Source organism: Alligator sinensis, unplaced genomic scaffold, assembly GCF_000455745.1.
Source record: "Alligator sinensis unplaced genomic scaffold, ASM45574v1 scaffold814_1, whole genome shotgun sequence".
In the NCBI taxonomy this organism is placed as follows: Eukaryota; Metazoa; Chordata; order Crocodylia; family Alligatoridae; genus Alligator; species Alligator sinensis.
The window spans coordinates 302,302-324,140 of NW_005842352.1; the positions used below are offsets into that span (position 1 = coordinate 302,302).

Here is a 21,839-nt window from a genome sequence, read left to right on the forward strand (position 1 = left end):
AAGGAGTTAGAGCACAGGTGATAAGTTGAAACTCCCTCTGGGTCAGCAGTTTGCAGGAGGATTGAGCGAATGGAGCTGGTAGCAGCCTCTTTATTCACTGATTTGAGATTTCCTGTGTCATACTCCTTTGTAAATACCGGGCCTGACCCGGAGACCTAGCAGTTGTGCTTGATCCTCAGTCTATGAATGAGAAAATGAGTGTTAGGAACATTGTAGAAGAAGGTAACTGAGGCCCCACTAAGGAAGGGTGTCACACAGGACAACTAACAAACTGTTTCCATATAAAATACAGATGACACATTAAAGAATGCTGGTTAGTGCTACTATTTAATAGGCCTGGGAACTGGATTCTTGTGTCCACAGTATAGTTTCAGCAAATTCCCTTAGTGCCCTGGCAATGTTTCACCCTGTTCTGGAAGAACCACCTCTAGTTATGAGTGGGAGGAGAGTAGCTCATTCTCCATGTTCATGCTACTGAGACTGCTAAGGAGAAAACCCATTATTCCCAGCTGTGGCAAGCAACTATTTCCTGGAGCAAGATCATTTTTTTTGTCTTCAGAGGCATCCAAAAAGCTATCAATTTTTACCAAATTCAAGTGCTTATTGGCTGCATTTAAATTTGTACCTGTGCTCTTTTCTGTACAATTGTATCTTTCTAAATAAATGGTGCCTTTAGTCTTGAAATGTATGCTGAAGCTGGAAGCTCAAAGGAGGGCAGCATTGGCATTAAAGCTATTCTATATGAGTTCTAATTCTGCCCATACCACTGAGGGGATTCCAGTTGTGCCTTAAGCACCCCGACTAATGGCTGTCACCATTTACAGTACTGACGTACAAAGCCCTTAAGTTTGAAAACAATTCTGTACATTGGGCCTCTGGACAGAATGTAGTATGAGAGCAACATGCTTTCAGCAACTTGGAAAGTTGAGGAAATGCACAGCCACATTCTGCAGCAACTGTAGTTTTCACAGGGGTTATACTTTTAAATGAAAAGAAAATGCATTGCCAAAATGCAAGTAGGAGGTGACAAAGGCACACATGATTGATAATAGGTGATTATCTGTAATATAATCTTACGAGGCTGTAAAGGAGTCTCTTGACCAGTTGGAAAAGGTGGATATTCTCTCATGGATGTTGTTATATTCAGTCTCTTTCTCAGAGAGGTCCAGAACATCTTCTAAAGTGCATGTTGTCTTGACAATTTGTGGACACATATCTGACCTAGGGAATTTGTGGACCTTATCATGACAACAAATGCATCTGTAAGCCAGATATTTTGCTAGTGTTCAGTATTGCCTTCTTCAGCTGCAGGGTGATCTTGGCCAGAGGCAGACAGACTTGAGGAAGGGCATTTCACGGATTTATTGTGAATTTGTGCTGTAGCAGGAAGACTGTAAATCACTATTTCAAACTGTGCCCCTGGCTACTGTTTAAATGAATGTCCTTTCTCTAGCCAACTTCGAGCATTTTACCTATTTTTTCATGAGTCTCATATGCAAGGGCATATTATAACACAGGGAAGAATAAACCCAACATTGCTATTTGTACTACTTTTATCACACTAGTGTAATAATGTTGTGGTTAGGATGCCATACTCTCAAGGGCTTGATAAAACTCTTTTTGACTCCAAAAAATAAAAGTCTAGGACATTACTTATCCCAGCTGCTGTGAGGACTTCTCTCCCCTCTGCCTTATTTTAAAATAAAAATATGAGCCTGAATAAACCTTCTGCCAGCCCAAATATTTCCATACTGATACGTCATCAAGCTAGTGCTTCCATCTCCCAACTTGAGTCACTGCAAAAATATCCAAATGCACTATAAAGCCACATCCTAGTGAATCTTTCTCCACCAATGCTTTATTTTCCCTGTGCTAGGACTTCTGAGGGCATGTCCCCAGCTCTGTGATTTGTGTCGGGGACCTGTGAGAAGGCATTGAAGGACTACCCCTTGAAGGACTGCCAACATTCAGACTGAGTGCAAAGCAAATGGGTAACCACATGGAACTGGAGTCCAGACTCCAGCCCACACCAGATAGGCACTGCTTTACTTAGCAAATGGCATGGTGTGCGTGTAAGGTGAAAATCAGGGGCCACACTTGCGTAAAAACCCAGGCTATCTCTGCAGTGAAAACATGTGCATAAAGGTTTGCCTTTCTTTTAAGTGTGTTCCTTTGATCTCTTAACTCCTTCACCCATGCACAAAACAGGCCACCAGTTTTTACAGCTACAGCAGAGGACAAGTCAGTACTTGCTCTAGGCTTTGTTTAATGGGGGTGCTGATCTCCCATTAGTCCCTTATGATGGTTCAGCTGAGTTTCAGGGACAGCTCTTGAATACCACAGCACAAACATTTACTACCCTCACTTCCACTCTACACTGTTTTCCCTGGCTACTATCTCCTCCTGCTCCTCTTCTCGTGAGATTCTGAGATTCAGCCTTTACTAATCATGTGGTTTTGGATCACAGTAAACAAAACAGGAGACTGGAGAAGTTGACATATTAATACTTAGGCTTTTAAGTAAAAAATGGTCTTTTGTGAATCACAGATAAGATCGGCTTCTCTCTGGGAATTTTATGCAACACCTCCCTGCCCCAAACTGTATTGATTTTTCATCTTCGCTAAGAGGTGCTTCCCACACGGATGTTCAGGATGCAAGGGTGAACTTACTCATCATCATATGATATCAGCATATGACTCACCTCTTTTGAATCTTTCATTGATTTTATCAAAGATAGCAGGATGTAGCCAGCCAGCTCACGAAACGTTTGACCTTACTGCAGGATCAGAGGTCTGCCAGGTTCTGAACTGAGGCTCTGCATGTATTTTCCATACTTGCTAAATATACCTTGGTTCCCAGTGAACAGAAATATCTTTAACAAGTAGCTATCAATGTCCTTTGAAACTCATAAAATGTTCATTAAGGAAGCAGATCTGCCAAACTGAAGAGTATTACTGGTGTCTTTCCAGAACACTTACCTAATTTTGGAAAACACCCAAGGCTTACCATTGCTATTTGGAAAAGAATCTAAACAGTGATAGTAATAATTGCTAAAGAAGTCCTACAGGACTATGAAGTTAGAGGCACATATTCTTTTCTTTCCGTGTTTTTTAGATGTTTTTGTAGCTTAACTAAATCTGAACAGAAACTACTTTGAACACCCCAATACTCAGAACACCCCGGTTCACAAACATAGAAAAATAAATACACTGCATTCAGATGTATAAATAAGTGCTCCACTGTCAGCACAGAACAAGGAACAAGAGCAGGTATTTCACTAGCAGGGACGTGAATGGCAATAGAAACACCAAGGAAACACAGTGTGTTTGGGGTAAAGGTAATACCAGTGAGTAGCTTTTATATAGATATTGTACTGAGCTAGAAATGTGCCTGGGTATGTACAGAGACACCAGAGTAAGCCCTGAGCCAACACGTCCTAGGATTCCAGATAAACTGTGATCATTGCTGTTCTTTGTTTCATCTCTTTCCCCTGTACAAAACCAAGGTGAATGTGCTTATGTGTAGAAGTCAAATGTACCCTGTGAATTGGAGGTAAGGCTTTCATTGTCTAATAAAAGGACAGGCTGTTGGTCAAGGCTAGGAACAGACACTACACATAAACCAGTTTAAGTGATCAGAAACTGGTTTAAACCCATAACAGAACAGACATTCAGTGCACATAAATCAGTTTGAAAGTGGCTAAAACCAGTTTGAGATAAACCTGGTTGAACGTAGTATCAGACTTAACTGATTTGTGTCAAACCGGTCTATGCAATGTCTGTCCCAGATCCCTTGCTGGTTTAAGTTAAACCAGATTCACCCAGCATCCTGGCATGTTCTCTACTCCTGCCCAGCAGGACTGGCCCCTCCCCTCTGCTCCCTGGCTGGAGCTCTGGCACAGACTTGCCAGCACAGCAGGGGTTGCCTGGCTTTCTTCTGCCCCACCCCTGCTCACTACCTGCTGATCAAGTAGGGATTCCTCCCTCCTCTCTCCTCCAGCACAGACCATAGCCAGCATGTGGTATACTAGCTAATGCTGAGAGGTGTCTGTGTAAGGCAGACAGGACAAAGGCAGACAGCAGTGTTGGCTTAGGGATTTTTGGAGATAATCAACAGGTAGCTGGTAATGTCCCTCTGTTTCTTCTTTGGAAAAAGTTGTTTAGGAAGAGCTTGAACTAATGAGAATGGCTCTCGTTTTCTGGATGGGCTGATAAATGACATCACCTCCCTGTGTAACTCCCTGCCATATAACTCAATGCTTTGTAACTCCCTGCTGGCTCCCTCACTTGGTGGGGTGGGGGTGGGAATGGGAGGAACACTTCCCTAATCAGAATGTCCTGTCAGGGTCTGGCCACGCCCCCCCTGCTAGGCGTGGAACGGAAGGGAGTACTGCTCTAGTGCCCCCTTCTTCCCTCCCACTTCTAGCCTGAGTCACTGCAGGCATGTGCCTGCATTTCTTCAGTCCAGAGAGGATGTCTGCACGGTTACAAACTGGTTCAGCCTAGCCAGGTTAGACTAACCTGCAAAGATTGAATCAATTCAGGCTCAGGCTTTTTGAATGTCTGTCCCTAGCCCAAGAGTACAGTAACTTTACAGCTGCTGTGGGCTGAAACAGCAGCATTTGCTCACCATGTACAGAGGCTGCCAACCATTTAATCTTACCTAGTTATGGATCCAATGGATCCTCCTCTTGCCCAAAGCTATGCTTTTTCCATTCTGCCCTATTTGGAGTGAAGTGTATTGCTGCTCTGAGCACATGGGTATAACATAAGACTTCTGCAGAATGTACCTTCTGCTAAGAGGTGGATTTTGCCCCCATGCTCAAATGCCCTGCTGGAACAGTGGTCAACCTAGTGCATGTCACAAACCCAAATAGGATGGCCAGCAAGGATCAGCTGTGGTGTGGACAGGGTGGAGTTTCAAATTTGTCTGTGTTTAAACTGCTTTGTTTCTTTTTAATGTTATGTTGTTTACAGTTTTCTTTGTTATAATTCTATGTAGTTTTCAATTAAATAAAGAACATTTGATAAACAGATTATAAACCTGGGTCTGCAGAGATTTACGGTAATATATTTCAAAAGTCTAAATTACATTTGCATCCTGAGCTGAATTTCTCTTCCTCTCAGATGTTCTAATGAGCTGTGGATTCTTTCTCAATCTTTTACTCTAGTACATGGGTTGCATTGAAGTTCTGCAATCAATGAGGTCTCTGGATTTTGGCACGCGGACTCAAGTCACCAGGTAAGCATGTTAAACTACACCATAAAAAGTTCAAATGCTAATTTTTGTGTGAATCCCCACATGTGGGCTAATCTCTTCAGATTCTTCTATATGTCTCAGGCAAAATTCTGAAATACATGCTCATTACATTAAGTTGTGCCTATTCTAGATAATGTGCTGTGTTCAAATGTAACCCCTGGACCCTGATGCTTCCCCTCCTCTTTGTTTTGGGTGTAGAAGAGATCATTATGTGTAGATCTGTGCTGAAGTCACACTGCAGTAGCGACCTGTGGAGCTGACTTTAAGCTTGCTGGTTTAAATACGGAGAGAACGTTGCAATGGCAGCATGGAGCTTAGTGCAAGCTGCAAAACCCACCTGAAAAGATTAGCAAATTAGCCCTCACTGAGATCCTTCAGCTAAATGATTCCTGGCCCTCAAGCTAACTAGTATAAAGTTAGCTGAGGTATATCTACCCTCCAATATAGTCCCAGTGTTCAACCCCCAATTCTGAAACTGTGATTGGTTCTGCTTTTGTTGAGGCGTCTACCTTGAATTCCTTATTAGATATGCAACACTGGTTTCTACCAGCAGCAGTCAAGCATGATTCAGAGAAGAGTCTGAGGGGAACTGTACCTGCTACCTGATATGAAACACAACTCATTTCTAGTGGACTTGCGTCTTTAGTCCCTAAGCTTTAGATGTGCAAATGATGAATACCTTGTTTCCAAATAGTAAACCTCTGGGCTTGGCCATTGTCAGTAATAGAAAAGTGCCATATTGACAGGGTTGAGTAGAGGTCATGGTTCCCTCAGGCTGTTAACTGTGAAACACTGTGTTATCTCTGGAGGTTTTTAACTCCCTCTGCAGATTCAGTGAATGGATGGTACTAGTCAGTCCTTTTTAGTATGAATTATCCAAGTATTTGCTCGAGAAGACACTGCACCAGAAAAGCCCAGTGCTTTTTTCTTATGTCTGTTGGCAGTGGCCACATAACTCTTATTTGTGTATGTGTCTGTGCATGTGTGTTGGGATGAATTTCATTATTTATGAGCACCCCTTTAACAGTCGGGACCCAATTCCAAGCTGTGCCAGTTAGGAAGGACAGCAGAATACAGGTTAGGGCAGGGGTGGGCAAAATGCGGCTTGGGGGCTGGATGCGGCCTGCCAGGCCATTCTATCTGGCCTGTGGGCCCCCTAAAAAATTTAGAAAATTAATATTTATCTGCCCCTGGCTGCCTATCATGTGGCCCTTGATGGCTTGCCAAAACTCAGTGAACAGCCCTCCGCCCAAAATAATTGCCTGCCCCTGGGTTAGGGGATATATAAGAAGGTAGCTATCTACTTGTCCTAAACCTCTGCGATTCTGGGCTACTCTATGGTGCCAGTCAAATCGGTGAGGTACTCTGCAATGAAGTATAGCCATGATATAGACTATTCTGGCCAAGCCCCAGACATGTTCCTAGGACACTTACATTGGAGATGCAAGCACAAGATGTGGGTCTGCTGTGCATAATCTTTATGCCAGAGAAATTCTCAAGGGTGCTTTGTTGCCCCCATAATGAGCTTGCATCTGAATTCTGGAGAGAGAGGAAGGGAACTGCAAGGACAGAGAGAGAAATGTTAATCTTTGATAGGATTGTTATGAGAAAAAGTAAGGAAAAGTCACTCAAAAAATTACAAAAAAACCCCAACCTCCAGCCCCTTTACAATGGGCTAATATATCTGGTAAAATGAAGTTACTAGCCTTGATAGGGATTCTCTTGATAACATACTGCATACTTTTTGAAATGAGCCTTTAAATTAAGCTGAGTGCTGAAGATGAGCCAATGCCTTTGAAAAATAAATTGTTAATAGCTTAAATCATTCTAGCTCCTGGGTAGCATGCTTTAATGCACCCTTAATTGATTCTTTTGAACTCAAAATCAGAAGTAGTTTGCATTTATTATCAGCTTATGCACACAGTTGTACCAGTTCCTGTTTTTGTATATAAAAAAAGCTACTGCAATATTTATACAGTTCCTTATCACTGTTTAGTCACAGATCAAAAAAAAGGAAGTGTAGCACAGTTGGTCCAAAGAAGTCAGTATGCAGCACTGAGACCAAAACATTGAATTCTTCAATAGCCTTAGAAGCCAAAAAGTGAGGTTATCTCCCAACTGTATACGTTGGAATATGCCATTACTCTTAGAAAACATAGATCTTGATGGTCTGTCTGGAAAGTAATGAATATAAATAATTGTTTAAAGGGACCTTGCCAAATAAAATTTGGACCAAACCAAAGGTGCTGTAAATGGAGCTCTGTTGAAATCTAACAATAGAGATGTTTTCATTACTTTTAAAAATTCCAGTGGGGACTTTTGAAAGTTCCCTTGCAGTCTGTGGGAAAGAGAAATGCAAAATTAAAAATATCTGCAATCCAAATGTAGCACTGGACTAGTGCATAAGAACTTGAATGTTCAATCAGCTGCAAAGTGACTAGAAGCAAAAGTAAAATCATACTAGTCTGTAATTCTTCTCTCAGTTGAGAAGAAAAATGTTAGTGATGTGGGAAAACATGGGCTATTTGTAATGTTTTCAATATTAATAATCAAAGGTATTTGTAACATGAGTAAAGGAATTTGATTTTTACTTTAAGAGTATTCTATTAAACAAAGAACCATTTGTCACAATTGTGCACATGCAGCTGCAGAATGTGGCCCCAGCTGCTTCTGCTTCTCTCCTTGCTTGATGCATGTTCTGTGTCCTTAGCCTCCTGATCTCAAAAACTGGAGAAATGAATGAGTCACCAAACTCACACAAACATTACAAAGATCAGCTAGGTAATATTTGCAAAGCACATTGAGGATAACGAGAGTTGGGTACTAAGCATTTTTTCAAGTTTAAACCCCAGCCTCATGTTTTCGGAGACGCTTACTGTACATGAGATAGATTTAGCTCACATTGTACAAATTCATACTTTTTGTGTGGCATCTTTTTGCATGGGCAAACCCATGCAGAAATTCCAGAACACCTCCCAGCAACTACGGGGTGCACCTGTTGATCAGCTCACAGGGCCCAGTGCAGTATAAAACATCTATGAAATCAATCTGTGCCCCTTTGTGCCTGCACCTGTAACCCACAGGCTTTGGATGGACCATGTTAAGGTCCAAAGAAAGGGAGAAAACAGGAGGTCACACAAATTTTAGCTCAATCTTCTGTGTCCTGTAGACCAGAGCAACTCAGTTAGAAAGCCCAGAAATAATTAGGAGGGTGTGCACATTGCTCAGTAGGCTTCTCAGAAGTAAGTTGTCTTGAACTGCAGGTTCTGGTACAGGTTCCTTTTCTTTGGATCTTAACATGGTCCATCCAAAACCTGTGGGTTACAGGTGCAGGAACAAAAGGGCACAGATTGATTTTATATATGTTTTATATATCGCACTGGGCGATGTGAGCTGATCAACAAGTGCACCCTGTATTTACCAGGAGGTGTTCTGGAGTTTGTGCATGGGTGTACTCTGTAGACTCCTGTTTATGACTATCAGAAGACTCTCCTATTGCCAGAAGTATAAGGAGGGCTGTTGCAAAGTTGCTCACTAAAGACCTTAGTGGGGGAGATGGTGGGACTGATGGCAACAGAGGCATGTCTGGAAGGCACAGTAGTGCTATGGTTCCTATGTGGCAACCCTGGAAGGCTGCTGCCACTCAGACAGGTCTCTAGGGCTGACTAAATTATGCAAGGACCTCTCCAGCTTCAAGAAGAGCTAAGGGTGAAGAGGTGGCTTATAGCAACTTTAACCCTCCTTCCTCTGGATTGAGAGTTCTGGGCAAGGTCCAGTTGCACAGACTGTCACCTTGGTCTGTGGAAAAAGGAGAACTAAGCTGGGAAGCTGAGTCTGGGGGCCTTCACATTTGGGTGGGACCTGGTCCTATTTAGCTTTTTTTGTACCTGAACTGGCTGATATTTGGACCTTGTCCCCAAGCAGATCTTCACTAGTTTAGCTGAAGTAAGTAGAGAATTTAAGTGGTACAGAATCCTGTGCCAACAATACTCTGAGTAGTCAATTTAGCTTAAATCTCTTCTTAATTGATTTAGGTAACATAAATCTGGTGATATGACTTTCTAAATAGTTATATAGATGTATTAATTATAAATAATGTAAGTAATCTTGTAAATGTAATCCAGTTTTATATCAATTTAATAATATCCAGGTTCCATGTTGCATCAGTTGAATACAGTTGATTTTAAATTCCCTAAACCAGAGAAATTTGTATTCAGATAAACTCTTGCTGTTCTTTATGTGAAGATGCATATGCCATAGGACTGGACCTTCAAGTTTAACTCCTGTTTATATTTCTGCATGTTCTACCATGCATCAAGAGCACAGCATAGCTCGGAGGTCTGAATTTGGAGAAACTGAGGGAATCTACTGCACCTTTGTATACAACCAGGCTAATGTTTCACATAGCATGCTCCAAGACATTGCAATGTGTTTTGGATGTCTGACTGAGTTCCACTGAAATGAACAGGGCAAGTCACATGCCTTATGCCTTGAAGGCCAGGATATGGGGTATATATCACCAGTTTCCTGGAACACTCTGAATAGGATCATCTATTGTATTATTGATTTACACACCAGAGGATAAACTTCTGTTTAAAAACTGGAAGGGAGGCAGGGGGCAGCCTAATTGAGTCAAATGCTCTTGTTATATTCCTTAAGTTTAGGTCTGTGCTCAATAATTCCAACTGGATTGCACGCTTAAATTCACCAAGTAATGCTGAAATGCAGCACTTGAAATGCTGACTTTTATAAATCCATACTTCCCCTATAAGGTGTTAGTGCTTGTTGTTCTCAGCAAAAATGTTTTTACCAGTCAGTATTAGAGTTGGGCTCAAATCACATAGTGTGGATCAGCCCCCCACCAAAAGTGTGAAGAGGACTGTTACCAAGTTGCTTTGGAAGGATTTTAGTAGGGGAGATGTAAGGCTGATGGCAGAAGGCAGCAGTGTTTACCTATGGCTTGTTGGTTCTGCCGATGGCACATACCCCTTCTGTTTACAGAGTACATCAGGATCTATTTCTGGATTTAATTTGCCTCAAAAGTCCAAAGTGCTCAGGTCCAGGGTTTTGGTATGCAGTTTCACTCTGCAGAAAGTCAATATTTTTTGTCATTTACTCTCATGAACTAATTGCCCTCTCCTTGCTGTACTGTAAACATGAACTTTCATCCTTCTGTTGAACCCTTTGGCTCATCTGCTCCAGTCTCCCAACTCTTATTGATAAATCAAGCTCATTATTAGCAATTGTTTTAGGACATTTCTGGGGACAGGGGAAGGGATTTTGCATTTTACGTTGTAATATTCATTCACAAGCTAGGAAATGGTTAGGCAGCATTGACAGGGTGAAGGGCATCTGAAAAGTGGCAGTGTGGATGGTTAGCCAAATAAGGCCCACTTTGTTTGGCTGATTAGTTTGTACTTTGTTGAGATGTACAATCCCTTTCTGTTAGATGGTGTAGGCAGAGCCTCCAGTGCTTAAAAAGCAAATCTTCAACAGCATTCTTATTCACTTACATCAGCCCACATCTCTTCTTTTACTCTCATTTGAAGAAACAATAAACAAAGTGGCCCACTGTTATTGTGAGGTCTCCTCTTTAAATTTAAAAAAAGAATAAGAATCCACAATGATTTTGCAACTAGAGAGTAACCTTAGAGAGCAAGACTCTTGCATTTGGCAGGTTCCCTGCCACCCCATAATCTTTGAGCAATCAGTACAAACTTTTTATTGTTAAATTCTCAAGAAATTAAGGCTTCAATCCAGGAGGCAGCAGAGCTGCCAAAACTCTAAGGGCTTGTAAAACAGTATTTCTCTACCTTGTCTGATGGGTGAGCCCTTATTTGTAGTAAAAAACTTAAACAAATCCCTTACATTTAATACAAATGAGTAACAAATAAAGAAGTGTCAATGCCAATGATCAACCTTTATGATTGTGTTTCGAGAGGCTGACAAAGAATGATTTGACCTTGAGTGGTAAGGGTATATAAGGATCGACATTTATTTGCTTTAGATTGCAATTATTTTTTTAGTCCTTTGCACCTCCCCTCCCACCCCTCCCCTCCCTTCTTGCTTTTTATTGTTTCCAGGGTTGAGGAAAAGACCTCCTATTGGATACAAAGGATTTGTTGCCTCATTCTGTTTTGAGTGTGAATTTTTAAAACTATTTTTTGCTTTGGGGTAAGTGAGAGAGAGGAGTGAAAGGTCAGGTATGGCTTGAATAACGATCACATTTTCAGCGATGGGCTAAGATTTTGAGAGTATAAAAATGTATGTGGGAGTGTCTATGCCCATAAAATTGTACATTCATCTACATTGTGCATGGAAACAGGATTGTCAGCAGGCTTACTGCTAAATATGTGTTCAGGAGTATGAGATTTGGCAGGTATGAAAGTGGAGGCTGATTTTAATCCAACAGAAAATATATTCCTAAAAGAACAACTTAAAATCAGGCTTCTCGAAACAAGTTAGCAATTCAAAGGGTGTTTGGGTAGGTCTATAATTTTTTCTTTCCTCTGAGTTGCAGTGCAGTTGTCTTGGTTGCATCTCCCCTTTTGAATTGTACTGTATTTTTTAATTATTTTACAATATAAAAGCAGTATTATCACACCATTATTTCTCAGAGCAAAGTGCAGGTACATTTACTGTAAATCTTGCGGCAGTTAAGTCATATTTCTTAACTTTTACATATGTCATTAATCTATGAGCAAATATACTAGGTGTGCTTAAAATAAACTGTTACGGGATTGTGCTGTTAAATAAACCAGTACCTAAATTAGAACGAGACAGGTCAGGGCCAGCTCAGTGAAACTATTTTATGTGTGGGAAAGGTTGTTAGATCATCTAAAACACCATCCTTAGATATATAGCAGCCAATCGATGAGACAAAGGAATGGGCGTTCTGTGTTGAACAGCAGAGGTAGTGGAAACTGCTGAGTAATTATCCTATTTCTCTGTTTCCCTGTGCTGGAAAATTGCTTAGTTCTCCCCAAGTTCTCATCATGTTCTCGTATAAGAATGGGATCCATTGTTGCTAGTTTTGCTTTAGGCTCATTCATTAATCTCTTCTAAATTCAATAATTTAGTTGTTGCCAAACTGCAAGATTTCCCCCATGCTTTTGATTTTGGTCAGTATTTCTGTCTTTTTTGCACAGCCCATCTTAGATTGCTGATTGCTCCCTTTGGTTAGATTACATAAATGGACCAGTTTGGTTCCTTTTCACGTTAACTTGAGACATGTTACCATTTTCAAGGTTGACTATATTTTTTTTTTAGGGTCTATCAACTTATCATCCTGGAATCCATTTTTTCATATAAATTATTTTTTCACCTTCCTAACTCTATTTATTTCTTGCCATGGATTAGATAGTTTTGGTGCTTAGTTGATTGTTTTAGCAGTTTTTATTGCAGTGGATTGGTTCTTTACACACCCTCTCTTCTTTGTTAATTCTGAGATTTGGCCTAGGGAGTAATGGGCAATGGTCATTGACACAACCTGTTCTCTCCAACTTGACTTTGTTTCCTCAGGAAATAGTTGATCTCCAGGATTTGGTGTGCATGGAGTGGGACTGAGAGGGTGGGAGATACTTCAAGGTGGTCCGAAATGGAGGGGGTAGACATGCCCTTGGACCTAGCGGCTGTGGTAATTGTTTTGCCATGTCTCTTGATTTTGTTTCCTTTTGAAACTAATGTTTTTTAGAGAATAAGGCCCTGTTGCATGTCTTCCCCACCCAGAGGGGCATTCACAGATAGCTAAACTTTCCTAACTCACTTTTCTCCCTGAATAAGCAGTAAGAAGTAAAACATCACAGTCCAATTTTGAATTTACTTCATGATCTTTCCTTCATGAGACAAATACTGTACTCTCAGTTAAGCAACCAGGCAGACACCAGCAAAGTCTAAAATGCATTCCTTCCCAGAATTGGTAGAATAAAAGATAATCATTCATAAATTAATCATGATCTATAAATAACCCCAACGTGTCAGAATGCAAGCACAATATGTGTGCAGCAGGAAAGCATTGAGTGGTTTATTTGGGATCATGATACAGTCACACTTTAGTGAGACAATGTGTAATTTGAATTTTCATGTTTTAAAGAAGCGGTTTTCTGATTGTCTCTTTAAATTATGTAAACATTTAATCTTTCACTGAGACTTTCATACAAATATGTGTAGCCAGACACATGTAATGTCTGGCTGGTGGCTGTGGTTGCAAACAGGTTTCAATGCTATAGGTTCCCGAACTGGAGTGACAGTGTTTATGCTCCAGGCTAAGCATTCCAGACCAGGCTTAAAAGATTCAGGGTCAAACTAAAGAGAATAAGGAAGGGGTGCAACAGGCTTTTAGGAATATATTTTCTTTTGGTGGAATGTTATTGGGGAAAAGACAAAACACAATTCAATTTCCTTGTGGACAGCCCTTCACTTCCTAACTCTCATGGTCTAGGTGGGGGTTCTTTCCTCTAAATGTTTTTATATGACCTGAATGCATTAAAGCATAGTCCTAAAAGTAATCTGTTTTTTTTAATTTTATTTATTAATTCAACCAATTTATCAAGTAACATTTGAAATTTGAAGATACATCCAATCCCAATATATCTAGGTAGGAGCAATCTTAATGGAGAAGTAACAGTGGTCACACTTCATGTCATTTGCTCTAGAGAAGGTTTATTACCTTTAATAGCATGCTGATCTGCTCAAGTAGAAGTTCATTAAAAAGCCAACACAAGAGGTGTAGTTGTCCTAAACCTGAAATACACTTACCACCTACAGCGGTTCCCAAACTGTGGTATGGGTACCACCACTGGTACGCATTAACAGATTTATTATAATTACTTTATATCACAAAAATTTGCAGGTGGTACTTAAGTTTGAACTGAAAAAATTGCTGGTGGTACTTAAGATTGTATCTTTCTAAATTGGTGGTGCATAATCTGTCAGAGTTTGGGAACTGCTGAACTAAATCACTGGGAAGAAGAAAACTGCAACATATTGTAAATAATTGCAACCAAGGAATCTGGAAGAAGGTGAAGAAAGAATCTTGTGCTGTTGGTAACTATGAGGAACATGGTGACAGATATGTACAAGGCAAACTCTCCCTTCTTGTGAAATAGGAAGTTCTATTAAAAGAAATAACTTAGCACTTCCCTAAGGCTTTTTATCAATATCAGTAAATCTTTCAAGGTTTTTGTGAATGGTTAAATATTATTATCTATATTTCTTATATAGACAAGCTAAGGCAGAGTTGTGTTCAAGGAGGGTATGCAGCAATGTTGAGAATGGCCTTTATGTTTGTTGAGATGTAGACTTATATCCCATCCATTGGATCAGCAAACCTTCTATTACTAACACCATAAGTCCCTACATCTCTTGCAATGAAACATATGTGTAGTATAATTGTTTTATTAAAAAAGTGGCCTTTTATAAAAACAGTAAACTGTAAGACTAGGGACAGACATTCAAAAAGCCTGAGCCTGAAATGATTCAATCTTTGCAGGTTAGTCTAACCTAGCTAGGCTAAATCAGTTTGTAACTGTAAAGACATCCCCTCTGGACTTAAGAAATGCAGGCACATGCCTGCAGTGGCTCAGGCTAGAAGCAGTGGCGCCCCAGAGCAGCCCTCCCTTCCCCTCTATAGTGCTGAGATGAGGGGGCATGGCCAGGCCCAGCAGGACACTCTGATTAGGGAGGGGTCCCCCCTCCACCAGCCAGGCAGGGAATTGATAACACAGTGCTTATCACCCCTAACTCAGTGCTTATCACCCCATTAAGAAAACAAGAGAGGTGTGTTGCCAGATACCCATTGATTCTGCCTTTGTCCTGTCTGCCACAGCATGGACTGTAGCAAGCACATGGTCTGCTAGCTAATGCTGAGAGGTGTCTGTGTAAGGCAGAGGGAGTGGGGAAATCCCTACTTAGAGGGAAGTGGGGGAGTAGAAGCCAGTCAGACACCTACAGTCTCTGCCAGAGCTGCAGCCAGGGAGGTGAGGGGAGGGGGAAGCCCTGCTGTGGAGCAGAGAGCCCTGCCCAGACCAGAGTGCATGCAGGGATGCTGGGGGAGTCTGATTTAACTTAAACCAGCAAGGGGTCTGGGACAGACATTGCATAAACTGCTTTGACTCAAATTAGTTAAATCTGATACTACATTCAACCAGGTTTATCTCAAACTGGTTTCAGCCCTTTTCAGTCTGATTTATTTGCACTGAACATCTGTTCTGTTACAGGTTTAAACCAGTTTCTGATCACTTAAGCTAGGGACAGACATTACACATAAACCAGTTTAAGTGACATGAAAACTGGAAGGCTGGAGTTTAGCTTATTCCTAGACTGTTTCAGAAGTTATTGATGGACACTATCAGCTAAATCCGTGAATCTCTATGCTTGTTTCTGCCAGATGGAAGACAGAGGTAAAAGGGGGGAAAATCTGCTTTTATTGCTCTGACTAAGAAACTTTGTGTGAGATTGGACCTTTTAATCATGGTTGGTAATACACAGGAGAAAGTGATGGAAGGAAATTTGCTATTGATTTTCTTTTCTTGTGCAAAATAACATGCTGTTTCAATGTTTTGCAATGACACATTTGTCAATAAGACCTCATCTGTGGCCACCTTGTGAATTTCTGTCATCACAGCTCATCTTAAATTCCTTTTTCACTTAAGCTAAAAGCATCCTGTTTTCACTGAATTCCTTTTCTAGGGCTATGCCGTTAACATGGACCTGGTGTTAAAGCCACATCAGGCAAACTGTAGTATGGGTCGCACCATCACACTAGAGCCAGCAGAGAGTATGATCTGGAGGGAGGCTTAGAGTAGCTGGGGTCAGCAATGAGCCTGTGAACTGACCTTTATCCTGTATCCATTTAGGAAAACTAAGATTTTGAAATGTGGCTGTGAACACAGTAATAAGTAATACATTTTCAGGAGTTTTTGAGCATGGACAATTGCTTGGAATAGGTCAGATATACTGGATTTATTTTTAAACCCCCAAAGACAGAGGATGCAAGCATCTGGGCTGATTTGGCAGAAATCAGAATTAGCAACACAAGGGTTTTGTGTTGAGGTCCATCATTCTGGACACGGCAGTGCTGAACTTTGAAATCTGCTGCTGATACACCCACACTTCTGCAGATTATAACAGAGATGAGTTTCTCTGCAACACTGCCCTCTCCCCCTTTCCAATGGCAAAGCATTTCCATGAAGACAATGAAAACTGAGGATGCTCAGAACCTTACAGCATCAGGCCTTTACATGTGCTATTCTTTGAGTTACCAATATGAGGACATTGCATTTTAGTTTGGAATGTGTATTTGTTTGAAACTGAGTTAACATTTTGCATCTTCATGTTGTCTAAAAGCAATTTGCAAATAGAAGGTTAGAGAAGGAAGCTGTGCTTGTGCTGAATAGGTTTCAAAAGTTTTTTTTTTTTTCCTGTTGGCCTCAGTGGAACAGTGTAAGGGAAAAGTCAGTGACCTTCACCAAGATAAATGATTTTCCTCAGCTTCTGTGCCATCCTTGATCATGATAATTAAGTAGCATGTTTCATGTTAATACTGATAATCTGACTGATCTTAAATCAGAAACTTTTTTGTTGAAGTGTGGAAAATAAATGCAGCATGCCACTTTGCTAAATTAAGTGTGTAATTTATCTGCCTTTGATGTAGCCCAGTAAGTACTGTAAGTGCATTATTAGATGTATCCTTCCCTCCTGCTTTCATAAATGGGAAGTACTTAGAAAGAACATTTTGAGAGAGAGACAAAAAAGGACTTTTACTTTGGGGAATTCCTATCTGAGTAAGAAATCTGAACTGGAGCCCAACATCTGACAAGCCTTGAAAAGTAGAAGTGGAATCCACCTCTGAATTTCCCTTCCAAGTCTTATCTCTATAATGCACCACATCAAAAATCCCCACATTTTAAGAAGAGGTTTTTAAATCCACATCCCAGTGCTGCAAACTGTACTCATTGTTTTTAAACAGAGGGGCTTGTTTAAGATTGATAGAAAGCACTTCAACCACTCTGACAAAATGTAGTATTGGCGGCATAACTGTGAATCTTTGATACCCTTCCTCCTAACTATACAATATCTCATTTTAGATAAAGGAGAATGCAGCAAACACCCAAACTGCTCAGTCTAGACATCAGATGGGGCACTCTACCTTGCTGATGTATAGCCAAATGCAACTACTCTGCCAGTAATATATAAATCAATCCTGCTCTAGATCAGGCTGAGCCAGAATTTGAACCTGGGGCAGTTACATACAAGGCTACTGGCTGTTCCATGGTGAAGAGGTTGAAGTATTCCCACTTTCTCCACCCTTTTAACAAGGCATTCAGTCCATTAGGTGAAACTGCTGAAAAGTTTCCCATGAAAAGTTTCAGGTTTAGTGTATTGGCAGGTTTCTTTTGAAAATTCCCTTCCAGCTGGGCAATAACAACAATGTTCTAGCAGCCTTAAGCATTTGAGGGTAGACTTTTAACTATAAAATGTATCTGCTCATCCTGTTGTGGTTGATGCTTGTTAAATGATCAATAGTTTATACTGTGTTTTCTATTTGTAGGGAGGCAATAAGCCGACTGTGTGAAGCTGTACCAGGGACAAATGGAGCTCTAAAAAAGCGGAAGGTAAATATTACACTGCTGGGTCACACTGATATTTACCTTTCTGTGTCTGCATTTTATGGGCTAGATGACTTCCAAGGAGGATTCAGCACATGAGGGAATTTATGCGAGTTAGCTGAATTGCACTACCTCTTACACATTTCTGCTTAGAACTAGAAGTTATTTGATGTGCAATCAATTCGGTGTCATAGCATCCGGCAAGGTTAACACCCTGTCTTGTAGTTTTTGTTCACACTCTGCTGTTCCAAACCCCCCCCAGTGTGGGTGGTGGATGAAAAACAAAAGCAGATGTTCCAAACCCCACCCAGTGTGGGTGGTGGATGAAAAACAAAAGTTTTTTTTTTTTTAATTTCTAGGGAGACTACATTAATTGACGGTTCTCCCCCATTATTGTCCTTAGGTTAAATGATTTAACACTAAAATTACAGCAATCACCATTGTTCATTTAATATCCACTGCTCAGAGCAACGCTAACACTGTAGTACACTGGAAACAGATCTGCAGAGCAGTAGCAATGGGGCCGTCATGGTAGCTTTGTTTCTGGGTTTCACGTGTGGAGTGGGAGCTGGAAGGAGTGGGAGATGTGGTGCAGCTCTTCGGCCACAGAAACAGCCTAGTGCAGCACAACACAGCATATCTAAGTTAACTGGAAGGTGGTGATTTCCATCAGTAACCATGGAGTGCGGTAGGGGTGGCTCTCATTAAACATATTCCTGTTATTCTTGGGAAATGAATAAATTGGAGAACTTCCTGATTTACTTCCAAATATGTTATCCACAAGAAAAGAAGCAGAATTCAATGAAGAAAGGACTTGTTATAAATTATTCGCCCAGCTCTACTACTTACAAACACAGCTCATTGGTATTTTTTTTTTTTTTTTTACTTTTAATGTATCATTATTAACATGCATGGTGTTTGCATATAAGTATTAACAGATAGTATTTCTAGCCTGCCTTTGCTACTGTTAAATGGCCCAGTTGGGCATGGGTCTACCTCTTATTTATTCCCATATGTTATAAAATCTACGTGACTCTAGGATAAAGCTGTTTGTGGAACATGAAGCTTACGGTGTGTTTTTGTTTGTTTTTTGGTTTAAAGCCTCCAGTTAAGTTTCTGTCTTCTGTGCTTGGCAAAAGTAACCTTCAGTTTTCTGGAGTGAATATAAAGCTGACCATCTCAACAAGCAGCCTTACTTTGATGAATGTTGACACCCAGCAGGTAGGATCCTCATAGGTCAGTTCCTGAAGTATCTGTTCATCTATGTTCACATATATTCCTCCTTTCTGAGATGCCTGTGACTGTGTTTTATGAATGAATAAGGAAGGCAAAACCATCATGCTGAACAAATGGTGAAGATTAGCCGGAGCTTCCAAAGCTAAAAAGCTTTGGGGAATTTGACACTGATGTAAATTCTTTGTGTTTATAAAGAGTATTTTTTCATAGAGAAGGCAGCCTAAGCACTAAACAAACTGTTCCTGCGTGTTCGTACAGTGCCTAATAATCAGGCTTCTCTTCTGATTGGAGTTCCTCATTACTGCCAATAATTGACCATTTAATAAAAATAATGGATCAGACCTGAGCCTCCGTTAGGGCAGTTTGCACTGCTCCGTGGAACAAAGCCCTCTGCTTACCTGGGCCCAAGGGGATCTCATCTGGCATCCAATTTTGGAAGTTGGTAAAGAGGCTCTGGTCAGTGCATTCAGGACTGACTCTTTGGGACCATGGTCACCCACCAGAAAAAACTTAAAAGATGTCTGGAGATGATGAGCAATTCTCATGGCCCAAAGCTGGGTAAAGGCTAGGTATATATATCCCTTTTGTGAAGCTCCCTCACCTTTTATCGCCACTGCTGAGAAAAGTTCAGAGCTTCCTTCTGACAGAGACGGTTTAGCAAATAATTCTTCTATACCTGGGGCATCTGCAGGGGGATTATGGGTCCTTTGCACCACTCAGGTTTGCAGAGGCAACAAAACTCATCTAGAGAATCTGGCTCCAGTGCTTATATTTTTTCTCCATGTTGGTAAGTTGTTGGTAACTTGCTTTGCTGTTCTTGCTAACCTTTTCTTACCAGACCTTGGTAAATTGAAAATCCAATTTATTGTTCTTGCAGTACCACTGCATTTTATTCTCTTCCTATACGCTTCATCAGTGACAGGTGATAATACATGAACTCCAAAAGTGGATGCTCGGTCATGCTGAAGAGATCTATGGTGAATAAAAGTACTGCAGCAAGGAAATAGCATCAGAATTCAAATACCAGAGGCCTCTGTTGATCAATATAGTGTTCCTCATCAACCCGACAGCTGTCAATGCAGTTAATTTAATTCATTTTTCTTCACTTGAATCATGGTTCTGTAACTCTCTGCTCAAATGGCCCCAATTATCCTAATATTCAAGGACCCAAGTTAGCTGCTTCTTAATAGTTTTAAAGCTCAACCGTTAAACTCATTTTGAAAAATCCATAAAGGTTACCCTAAGTCAATTAAGATGTTAGCGCTCTTGCTGTACTCTACACAAATCTGACATAGGTATGTTTGTTTATGCCCATTTATGAGTTCTTGCACTGCACGTATTATCACATCAGTTTTTCAAGAACTAAAACTCTTGGTCAATAGAGATATTATCTGGTATCTTCAAAATGTGTGCCACAAATGCACTTTAATTTGTTATATTTTTCAGATAATTGCCAATCACCACATGCAGTCCATCTCGTTTGCCTCTGGAGGTGACCCAGTAAGTACTAATTTATAAGAGCTATTTCTATAAGCATAAAGGATTTGTTATGAAGCTACAAGTACCTGTAATTACCCTACTTCATCCCTTCCTGTCTCCAAGTTAAATTGCACTTATAGGGTACTTAACATTTCCAATTCATTACATGTAGTACAAGGGAAGTAGTTGGACTGGGATAGGGAACTTGTAGCGTCTCTCCCCGGCCCTGTCATCAACTCTCTGCTTGTGCAAGTCACTTTGTATGTCTCTCTCTTTTGAGCTCAGACACTTTGATTTTCCCCCAACCCCCAAATGTAGGGGACATAGAAATAGGAACATTTGAACATAGAAACTATCAAACAGGATCAAATCTATGTACCATGCAGTTCCATATCCTCGTGCCATCAGTGGGTACCACATGATACTTCAGAGGAATTTGCAAAAATGTTCACAGCAGGTATGAGGGACAGTCCTTTTATTAGTAGTTCTGGAGGTCTTCTCCGATGTCCTGATGGTGATAAATTGGCTCCAGAGGTTTAACAAAAGGCATTGTATCTTTTCTCCAAACCTTTTAAGAGTTTAATAGTCTAACTAGATTACTTGTTATCCATAGAAATATTCCCCACTTTGAATCTTAAAGTTTTTCCTGGGCATTGTGCAACAGGGAGTTTCATAGTCTTACCTAGACATACAAAAAACTAGAACTCTTGGTTCCAAAATGATGCCTTTTATTAGACCAACTGGGAAATCGCAAGAAAATTGTCCTTTTCTGCAAGCTTTCAGGATCAAAGTCCCTTCGTCAGGCTCTGGGGAAAGTATAGATGGTACAAGATGGTAAAAAGTCCCAGTAGGTACTTAAGTATGGTTACAAGATTTTTACAAAATGGTAAAAAGTCCCCATAGTCTTAACTATGCATTACTGCAGAGAGAGGTAGTTAGCCATGTTAGTCTGAAGGCAGGGCAGAGTGGCACCCTTAGTTTAACTTGTTCAGCGAGGCATGAGCTTTCACAGGTGACAGCCTACTCTTCTGCCAGGCACTAAACTGGAGTAACAATAGCCAAGTTCAATGTAAAGATTTTTGTGCAATTTTTCTATCTTGGCTTGAAGCTGTATCCAGGAAGATAGGAAAATAAATACTACCTGGGCAGCCATTCATAGCATTCAATGAAGAAGTGGGCTATAGCCTACAAAACTCATGCCTCTTTGAATGAGTTTGCCTATAAGGTGCCAGCTGCCTGCCTTATGCATTGTAGGGA

At 40.7% G+C, this 21,839-nt stretch overlaps 1 protein-coding gene across 4 annotated transcripts in view; it reads left to right on the forward strand.

Annotated features, from left to right (window-relative positions):
• SHC4 (SHC adaptor protein 4) overlaps positions 1 to 21,839 on the forward strand; it is a 66,796-nt gene that overhangs the window by 25,319 nt on the left and 19,638 nt on the right. For all 4 annotated transcript variants that reach the window (XM_025210496.1, XM_006029035.3, XM_025210497.1 and 1 more), the window contains 4 exons: positions 5,171 to 5,241; positions 17,810 to 17,873; positions 18,969 to 19,088; positions 20,550 to 20,603. In XM_025210496.1, coding sequence (XP_025066281.1) covers positions 5,171 to 5,241; positions 17,810 to 17,873; positions 18,969 to 19,088; positions 20,550 to 20,603 — 309 coding nt within the window. The remainder of the gene's footprint in view (positions 1 to 5,170; positions 5,242 to 17,809; positions 17,874 to 18,968; positions 19,089 to 20,549; positions 20,604 to 21,839) is intronic.